At 31.0% G+C, this 10,571-nt stretch overlaps 2 protein-coding genes across 2 annotated transcripts; both read right to left on the bottom strand.

Annotated features, from left to right (window-relative positions):
• Nucleotides 1-1,762: 1,762 nt before the first annotated feature.
• On the bottom strand, nucleotides 1,763-3,109 carry LOC132064494 (disease resistance protein RPV1-like). Its single transcript, XM_059457489.1, has 2 exons — nucleotides 2,309-3,109; nucleotides 1,763-1,918 (listed from the first exon to the last, which is right to left on the bottom strand). The coding sequence occupies exons 1-2, from the start codon at nucleotides 2,527-2,529 to the stop codon at nucleotides 1,780-1,782; spliced, it is 360 nt and encodes a 119-aa protein (XP_059313472.1). The 5' UTR covers nucleotides 2,530-3,109; the 3' UTR covers nucleotides 1,763-1,779.
• A 5,761-nt stretch (nucleotides 3,110-8,870) lies between these two features.
• Nucleotides 8,871-9,926, bottom strand: LOC132064492 (germin-like protein subfamily 1 member 18). The gene is made up of 2 exons (XM_059457486.1): nucleotides 9,724-9,926; nucleotides 8,871-9,608 (listed from the first exon to the last, which is right to left on the bottom strand). The coding sequence occupies exons 1-2, from the start codon at nucleotides 9,845-9,847 to the stop codon at nucleotides 9,046-9,048; spliced, it is 687 nt and encodes a 228-aa protein (XP_059313469.1). The 5' UTR covers nucleotides 9,848-9,926; the 3' UTR covers nucleotides 8,871-9,045.
• Nucleotides 9,927-10,571: the final 645 nt, after the last annotated feature.

Genomic DNA, 10,571 nt, shown 5'->3' with positions numbered 1-10,571 from the left:
CAACAAGATTTTGAATCCCTACCAATGTGTAAAAGTCACATTTATCTAATATCCTAACTACAAAATCATTCTTCATCCACACAAAGAAACAACAAAGGTGAAGGAACAAGTTCTGATCATGATCATCTTCCAATAACTCATAACTTAATCTCAATTTGTCAACAATTTTATTTGTTGGAATATCTCTCAACTTTTCTATAGCACTTCTCCACACATCCTTAGATTTTCCAGCCAACGACGAACCGATAACTTGAAGAGCTAATGGAAGTCCTCTACACCATTCAATCACTTCCTCTGAGTACTCTCTGTAACTATAATCTTCACTTATTGGATTGTTTTCACCAAATGCATGCCAATTGAAGAGCTCAGTAGCTTCAATTGTGTACAAAATTTCAACTTCATGTACCTCATGGCCTAATTGAGATCTTAATAAACTCTTGTGCCTAGTTGTCACAATTATTTTACTTCCATAGCCAAACCAATCTTTCATGTCAAATATTGCTTCCACTAAATCAGGCTCATCAACATCATCAAGAACTAGAAGAATTTTTCTAAAACCCAACGCATTTCTTATCTTAATGTGTTGATATTTTTACTTTTTCATGTTTAAGAAAGGCAGAAAGAAGTTGCTTTTGTAAAGTGATGAGACCCTTGGGGAGTTTGGAAGTTTCTCGAATGTTTGCCAAGAAGCAACTACTTTCGAAATATCCAAAGTTTAAGTTGTAAACAAATTTGGCAAGAGTTGTTTTCCCAATTCCACCAATGCCACAAACTAGAAGTAGGGGTATACAAAGGAAACCGACAAATTGCACCAAACCGACAATCCGAATCAAATCGAGAAAAAATCCGATTAGTGGTTTGGTTTGATTTGATTTGGTTTTAGAAAGAAAAACCCGACCGCCATTGGTTTAGTTTGGTTTTAACTTAAAAAAGTCAAACACGACTAAACCAATCCGACATTACATATATAAAACTTCAAACATATTTTATACACAAAAATGTTTATTTATAACGTAATTTATAAATATTTCTTAAACTTTTTCATAGTTTTTGTCTTTTAATATATTATTTCAAGCTTGGATTTAGAATTGAATAATCCAATAAGATTTATAACATGTAGATGTTAATAACTTCAACAAAAATCAAATTCATACTAATGCTAAAATAAAAATACTGGGAATGACAAAAAAAAAAAAAAAAAAAAAACTAATGCTAAAAAAAGAAATCAATTCTAAAATAGTGAAATACATAACTTTATGTTATTTTTTTCTTTAATATCTAGTCAAGTAATTAATACTTACCTTACTTATTTTAGCATGACTTGGTACTTTTAGATTATGATCATTTTCAATATGCCTTATAAATTAGCCGTATTATTATAGCATGATTTAGTACTTTTAGATTATGATCATTTTATTTTATGCGATTTTCTCGTTACTTTTTTGTTGTTGAATATTTTAGTACATTGTCATCTCTCATCTAACATTTTGTGTTATTTTCTTAAATAATATCTTAATTAGATAGTCACATCTTACTAGGACTAAAGAAGTATTTGAAGTACAAGTTATATATTTTGTATGAAGACTTTGCCGAAAAAAAACCGAAAAACCGAGCAACCCAAAAAAACCGAGAAAACCGAGGTCAAAAAACCCGACTTTTGTTGGTTTGGTTTGGTGTATAGATTTTAAAACCCGATGCAATTTGTTTGGTTTGGTATTGAAAAACCCACACCAACCCGGTCCATGTACACCCCTAACTAGAAGTATTCCAATATTATTATTAGATCCATCTTGAACCCAGGAATTTATGGGTCTGGCTCGACGATGTATTCCGGTTGTACAAGAAGAAATATAAGGCTGGATGACTTAGTCTTGTGCTGATAACATTAATAATCTTCTTGATGAAAGTGGACTCATGCCTGAAATGTCCATAATATTATAGGAAATCAAACATTTAAGTACTAACAAAGTGTCCACTTGTTACGTTATGAGAATATCAATACGGGAGAATAATCACCAAAAAAGAAGACTACTTTAAGTTCAATTAAAGCATAGTAATTGTTAAATCTCCCTACAATTGCTTTTGGTAATAAATACATTTTTTTTGAGTTTAAATTATATACACTATCAATATACTTTTTTTCACAGTATCAGGTCACCCAAAGGATATGTACATGTAAGTCTCCTTAAGATTTGAGATTTGTAATCTTGAAAATAAGACAAGTGGTATACTGTAACAAATAAAGATGACCTGATGGTGTAAAAATTTCTTACACTGACGGTACTTGAATAAAAAACAAATAACTTACCGATTTTGAAGGACTATTCCTGCCAAATCAGCAGCTTGGCTAAGTGCATCCTTCCATTTCTCTAACTTGGCCTCCCATTCTTTTTCATTATTTTCATGTATTTCACACTTGAATTTTTCTTCATGTTTATCTAATGCTTCTCCAAAACTTCCCTTGTGCTTCCTTAGATTGGAAGGATCAACATGGAAGAATATAGGTAATATTGTACATGCAAACTTCATTTTATGTTCAAGAATTGCAACAAGTTGATCGTTACTGCCCAGAAGAGAAGAATAGGTAGGGATGACAGGATTTAAACCCGTGACGTTTTTTACCCAAAACAATGGCGCTACTAAACTGCGCTACATCCCTTTCAATTGGTCTACAACAGTGTCACTATAGACAATCCCTGCCCACCACTCTCTCTGTAGGTCGAGCCTCCTTTTCATGCATAATTTTGTGAGAATACAATGCTAGACATCTTTGATTCTTGTATTGCTTTAGGAAACTCTGAATTAATATCTTCTTCACCTCTGGCTTCATCATCACCACCTTTGAACGTGCGAAATCCGGCTTGTTTTAAAGCTGTGGAGAGGTGATCACTGAAATTTTTACCAGTGTCTTCACTTTTGAAACTCAAAAACACATCATATGAATCTCTAGAATTGTTGAATGATTGATCATAAGCTAATTGTTTGGTGGCCATTGAACAAAGTTCATCTATGTTAGCTAGCCACCAAAATAGTAGTAATGAATTTTGTGTTATTTTACCCTATTGTAGTAGGAGCTTGAGTAAAGTTATAAAATTTGAGGTTTAGGACTTTAGATAAGTGGCGGAGCCACATGCATCCAAGGGGTGTCAACCGACACTCCTTCACCGAAAAATTACACTGTGTAAACATGAAAAAAGAACTTTTTTATGTATATATACTATGTCTTGAATCCCCTTAATTTCGTCGTATATATACTTTTTTATATTTTGACACCCCTTAGTAAAACTTCTAGTTCCGCCACTGATTAATATGTAAAGTTGATATTTGATTATTATATGATGACAAATTCTTGTATCTAAATCCTTCTAGCTCCGTAGCTCGTACGAGAATCTTTAATTTTCTACTCAATATTTCTTAATTAATTAACATCATGCACTTATTCATTTTTATATTATAATACTCTATATCTTTACGTGTCTCTTGAAGATTTTAAATATTGTTTCACTTGTGAGTTGTGACTAGTCCGAAATCTCTGATTAAACATGGAGAAATTCTAAGCTTGTCACTAGACCTTCGACGCTAATTGAGTGATGCTCTATTCCTAATGACTACATGCTTCAAGCATGGCCTAGATTTAGAAGTCGTTGTCATGCAATGGTGGAGAATATATTCCTTACATGCAAAGTACAAATGAATATATTCTGTCTATTTACTATTTTAAAATATTTATAGGGGTATATAAGAAATCGGCACACTAGTAACTAGTAAGCGTACATTCTAAAAGAAATTAGTCCTGGGCTCTTCTGCTATGGAAAGGATGACATTCGAAATCTCTCGGACACAATTTTTTTCTTTCATTCTTGGACATAACTATTGCTATTTATTTGTTAAGTCTTTTCCTTAATGACCTAATTAATTTGGTCGCAACAAGGGTTATTTAAAGATTTGAGGGTTGATCACTAGTCTTTTGGAAATTATATAGTATGACGGTGTGATTATGGGATTTACACATTCTTAACTTGTACCATATTACTTTACTACTACATAGAAATGAGGATCGTCGTCAGTCACTAAAAAAAAAAAAAATAGGTGGGCCCCACTCTTCTTTAATAGTAGAAAAATTGTTTTAAAAAAAAAAATTAAGGTGAGGCCCAATCTTGTATAATAGCAGGAATGAAAAAATAAACAAAGGTTGGGTCCACTCTTCTATAATAGTAGAGATTAAAAAAAATTAAGGTAGGGTCCGCGTGGAGAATTAGGAGACAATTGTAAAAAAAAAAAAATTAAAAAAATAAGGTGGGGTCCACTTGAAGAAGTAGGAGATAATTGCAACAGAAAAAAAATAGGATATTTAAATAATAATAATAAGTTCAGAAAATGGTAAAGGTACGCTTAGAGAAAATGTAAAGAAGAGAAGTTTGGAAAAAAAGAAATAACGATTTAAATTGAACACAAAAACTCCTAAAGAAGCCATAAAACCAAAAGATTTAAAACTTATACCTTTGGGTTTGTTTAGACACATACGTCTCACACCAATAATGAGGAATAACATCAAGAAGACGAAATATAAACGGTCTTCTGTAATAGTAAATTTCAAAAAAAAAAAAGTTGAGCCCACTCTTCTATAATAGTAGAATTTTTTTAAAAAAATTAAGTTGGGGCTCACTTTTTTATAGTAGTGCAAATAAAAAAACAAATTTAAGGTGGAGCCCACTCTTCCATAATAGTAGATATAAAAAAAATTAAGGTGGGTTCCACGTGAAGAAGAAAAAAAAACAGGACATTTAAATAATGATAATAAGTTCAGAAAATGGTAAAGGTACGCTTAGAGAAAATTTAAAGAAGAAAAATTCAGGAAAAAAGAAATAACGATTTAAATTGAAGACAAAAACCGCTAAAGAAGTCATAAAACTAAAAGATTTAAAACTGGGTATAAGTTTAGACACATACGTCTCAACAAATAATGAGGAATAACAACGAGAAGACGAAATATAAACGGTCAAGAAACATATACACATATTTTCTTAAAATGATGAAGTTGGTCCATACTTAAAAATTTAAGATTATAGCAGATGCTGACACATGAAAGCGCTTTTCAGTGTTATTGAGTAGAAAGAGATGATCACATGAAACTCGGTAGGAGAAGGTGTATTTCAAATTTTTCAATTGGATAACCAAACCAGGAAAGTCATATATGGGAGAAGCGGACTACGTAAAATAATTTATTGATATTTTCAATTAATTGAATTATAATACTTTCTGTAATAAAAATTTCATAATTATATTACTAAAAGATACTCTCTCTGTCCTAATTTATGTGACATAATTTGACTAGGCACGAAGTTTAAAAAAGAAAGGAAAGATCTTTGAAACTTGTGCCCAAAAAAACAAGTCATAGATATTTGTGTGAATTTAAATCATTTCATTAAAGGTAAAAGGGAAAATTTCAAGTTAAATGATTTCTAAACATAAAAATATATCATTCTTTTTTAGACAGTCTAAAAAAAATATGGTACTATTTTTTTTGTGTTAGGCCCGTGCTAGACGGGCTTCCATCATCTAGTTATTACTATATATAAGAGGGAATCAAAGAGTTTTGTAGTCCTCACATTCACCTTTCATCCTATGAGGCTTCTACATGTGGCTTTGGTTTTTTCTCTTGTTCTCATTTTTGCCCTTATTTATTTTCTAAGACAATCCATGGGCCCTTTATAATTGGTGTTGTTATTATTTTTCCATATATTCTCACTTTTACCATTATTCTTTTCTTATGATATCCCATTTGGGCCTTTGTAATTGGTCAATATTATAGTGACTTTTTGTGAATTTTCTTTTGCTCCTTATTAAATTATTTTTTACTCCTTTATCTAAAAATATTTGTTCCATTTCGCTTCTCAGTGGTCAAATTACATAAACTTTAACAAATATTTTAAGACTCTTTTCACTATATTGATAGGAGAATTGCAATTTATGATATTTTCCGTATATTTTTCGAATATCTAAATTTTAATTTTAAAATATTGAAAATCTAACTCAATTTAGCTTTGAAATTAGTCAAACTGCCTTTATATTTTGGGACGGAGAGAATATATTATCTTTCCTTATACGTTCTGGTAAAATTAGGGTAACTTTGGAGCCAAATTTTATTATTTTACAACTGAAGTGTTTATTAGGTATTACAATATCTTTTATCCTTAAAACGTCCAAAATTTTATTTCTTTAGTAAGCTCATATACGCTTATTATCCTAAAATTATTTTCAAATACAGTTTAAGATATTTTATTTTATTAATGTACTTTATTTATTATTTACTAATATTCTTGTAGGATCATTAGGTTAATTTTTGTGAAGATTCTAAATTAAGGCTATATTTATTGCAGTATAGATTTGAAGTTATTGGAATTTCTTTTGTTGTGTTAGATGATTCTAGAAGATAAAAACATGAGTTTTGTTAATACAGGTGAAAATAAAATACGTTATTAAAATCTCAAATGAGTTTAGTTTAGCGTACAATAAGTTAGAAGTAGGGTGGAGCTAGAGTGTCAGACAGTTTCAATCGAATCCGATAGCTTAGGTTCACAAACTTTGTATTTATCTATAGATTATTGATTTAGTATCGAATAAACTAAAAAAATTAGAATTTAGAACTCAAACTCCAAATTTCAGTTCAGCATCTGAATTGAAGTGAATAATTTTATTAACAACGAAAGTCAAAATGTCATGCCTCATGAAACTAGTTCAAGATATAATCATTCCACTTGCAAAGACTACAGTCTATATTTTAAGAATTTCGGGTACCAATTAAGTGGCCTAGAACCAAAAAAGTAAAAGCAGATCAGGTGGAATCATTTGAAGCGTGTATATATCTTAATACGCTGATGTTGTCCCCAGTGGTACTGTTGATACATAGATTAATAGATGTTCTCTTCCTAATGGGAAGTGGTGACGATGCCGCTAGTGTCGGCCAGAATAAAAAATTACTCTCTCTATTTCATAATAAATGTTTTTTTTAAATTATACAAACCTTTTAAGAAATTACTCACTCTTAAAAAATTAGGAGTGTTTTTATTAATTTACTACTAAGTAAATGCTTAGTAAAAGAAAAGCTACTTAATGATCTTGATTATATAAAAAAAAAGGTAATTTTGAAAGAATCAGATCAATTTCTTCTTAAAATTCTAAAACACTACTTATTTTGAAACACAATAAAAAGCCTAAAATATCATTTATTTAGAAACGGAAGGAGTGCTTTTTAAAAAAAAAAAAAAAAAAAAAATTGTTCTCCACAAGATGGAATTTTCCTCCACATGGTGGGGATCGGAGAATATATTACAAGCAAAGTTATTGTTTTTGTTTGATACTTCTGTGCGCAAATAGATTGGCAACACTTGTAAGGGTACATGATAATGGCATCTTAGGTGCATGATAGACTCCTGATTTTTACTACCGAGTCCAGCAAATGCAATAGCATTAGTCTTTCCTACATTAAGCTCAAAATGAAAATATATTGAGAAAACAAAATACATCTCTAGAATATTGAGAAAACACAAATATTGAGACCACTAATATATTGAGAAAACAAAATACATCTCTAGAATTTAAAATCTTAGTAAAGAATTTATTTTTCATATGGTGCATAATCAGTATGAGCTAAAGAATTTCAAGTGTGCCGTCAAGGACAACTAGGGTGTGTGTGAGGGGGGTTGATTCGATATGGTGCAAAACTCGATATGAGCTAAAGAAATTCCAAATATGTTAAGTTGCAGGTAAATTGTTGACTTTCATGTGAGGTAAAATTTTCTGTTCTTTCCTTTTAATATTTATATTTGTCTCGACAACATAGAATTTTGTAGTCTTCCCAGCTCTTCCGTTTTTCTAAAAAAACTAGTTTGCACACTACAATATTGTTTGAAAAGATAGTAATTTATAGAGTTGTATCAAGTAAAATTTTCATTTGCATAATGACACTTGAAGACATTAAATTCAATAGTCTTTTTAGTCCATGCTACCTCCAGGTGAGATTTCGTCACCGCTTGATATTATTATTATTATTACTTGCTATTATATTTTGTTAGTTTTAAAAGCAAAAAATATATAAAACGGAGATAAAAAAGAAGAAGAGAAGGGGCAAGTTCGTAAAGTTATTGCAAATGCGTAAAAGCACGAAGCCCAAAGGTGGCCCAAAAAGAAACCAAAAAAGTCGGCCCGTCAAAAATATGACACATACGCTGAAGGGTCATTTGCACTTTGTCCCTTCTTTGTGCTGGTCTTTAATTTTTATCCCTTAGGACAAATAACTTTTTCATAAATTTTCGCATCATAATATTTCACAAGTTATGCGCCCTTAAAAAACTTATGCCCCGCTAGGCATAAGTTCAATTTTGAAGGATAAAAATTAAAAACCAACCCATTTGAAGAACAAACCGTGCACTTTCTCCACTAAGAGGCTAATTACGGGGTAAGGCATTAAAAACACATGACATCTATATTTTGTGCTTCGCTTGCTACAAATCCATGAATTTAAATGTTAGTATATAATAACAGTATAAAGTTTTTTTTTATTTTTTTATTTCTTATGTTATCAGTATGATATAACTTGTAGTTAGTTGCCAATTTTATTAAGTTAACAAGTCAATGGTTAATTTATTATACAGATTTGCATATAATTAATTTATGAATGATGGATTGGCTAAATAATTGCATAAACTTAAACTCAATTTTGACAAAAAAAAAAAGTAGCCTTTAATATCTTTACGCATAGAAAAGTGGATGGTGATAATGCATGGTATACATAAAGTATACCAATTATACAAGCACTGTGCCACGTTTTCTTCCGCTTGTTCTTTGTTCCAGAAAAAGGGAACACAATATCACACACAACAAACTTAATTTTATTGCATAATAAGCCATAATATATCCTCATCCAATACATCACACTAAAATGGAGAGGAAATCCCGCCGTACGTCGGCAAGATTACTTATTTATGTAACACAAGCAAATAGAACATAAATATTTGTAGATGAATATATTTTGAAATTAACTTTTTAGTTGTTGTCCCACCAGAATTGTGATTGAAGATAATCCACAACTTTCTTTTCAACTTGGAACGCTTTTGTGAGAACAAAAGGATTGATTGGTGGCTCTGAGCCAAATACTGCATTTGCTATAGTGATAACTCCTGCATTTTGACTACTGAGTCCAGACATTGCAACAGCTTTAGTCTTTCCAATATTCAATTGAAAATGAATAAGACCAAATGGGAAAACGAACACATCTCCAGCCTTTAGAATCTTGGTAAAGAGTCTATTCTTCATATTTGGGCCAGGGTTTGAAAGGACAAAGCCAACATAGAGTGTGCCTTCAAGGACAGTAATAAGCTCGGTGCCTCGGGGGTGAGTATGAGGTGGGTTGAGACCATATGGTGCATAATCAATACGTGCTAACGAAATGCCTAGAGTGTTGAGTCCAGGTAAATTGTTGACGTTCACATTAGTTACAGCTGATCCAACTTGATTTGAAGTGTTTCCAGGCATGTTTATACCAGAGAAAAGGAAATCATCTGCCACAACCTTCATTGGATCCTTGCAAATTTTTCCATTCACAAAAACTGCAAAAGAATCTCTAATTAATTAAGAAAATAACAAAAGGGCTATAATAAATGTGCATAGAACTTCATAAAAAAAATATAAACATCATGATTGTAATTTGATATAATAATTTACCAGCAGCCTTGTAGTCGTCAACAGCAACACATATATCCTGGAGAGGACTAGGATCAAATGCATGGCTCATTGAAGATAACACAGCCATAATGGCAATGGTTAATACAAATGATTTATGAGCCATTGCTACTAGAAATAAACTATCTTATGAAACAATTCAAATTAAATGATCTTTAATTTGCTCTGTTGATTTTTAACAAACATAACAAGAAAGAGCTGCGTATTTATAGATGAATATTTGTTTGAATTGGTCGTTAATTTCCCATAAACAAATTGTGGATTAGTCTTCTGGATTAACAAGTCATCGATGGTAATTAATTTTTTAATCACTTGAATTTTTAATTCAAGCTTCCTTGAACAACTACAAAGGCTAAATTTATTTACCTGGGACTCAGCTAATCCGTACGTCCATCTGAAATAGTCATGAAAATGAGGAAGATAGATCGAGAAAAAGGAGATTAGGTTGAGAAATAAGATATGATAGCAACTTCCCAAGTTAAAATGAATTTACAATAATCTGAAATGAATTAGTACTCTAAATCTTTATTGACATTATCAGAAACTAGAACTTATTTCGTTGTTGAGTTTGAAAATCAGATCAACCACCGCATTGATTTATTAAACTAAAGTTTCACATTTAAATTCAATTAAACTGATCATGACTACATTGGTTACGTGCGAGAACAAGAGTCCGGAGCCAAAATGGCTTCTTTTTACAGCCATTCCACAAAAATGGTATGTCTTTTTTTTTTTAAACCAAAATGGGCATTTAATTGCAATGTTGCCGCGAAATTTTTAAAATGCAAACAAATTTATTTTTTTTTTATTTCGTTTTTTATATTAAAAAC

Source organism: Lycium ferocissimum, chromosome 7, assembly GCF_029784015.1.
Source record: "Lycium ferocissimum isolate CSIRO_LF1 chromosome 7, AGI_CSIRO_Lferr_CH_V1, whole genome shotgun sequence".
NCBI classification, from domain to species: Eukaryota; Viridiplantae; Streptophyta; class Magnoliopsida; order Solanales; family Solanaceae; genus Lycium; species Lycium ferocissimum.
This window is presented reverse-complemented; position numbering and strand designations above follow the sequence as displayed.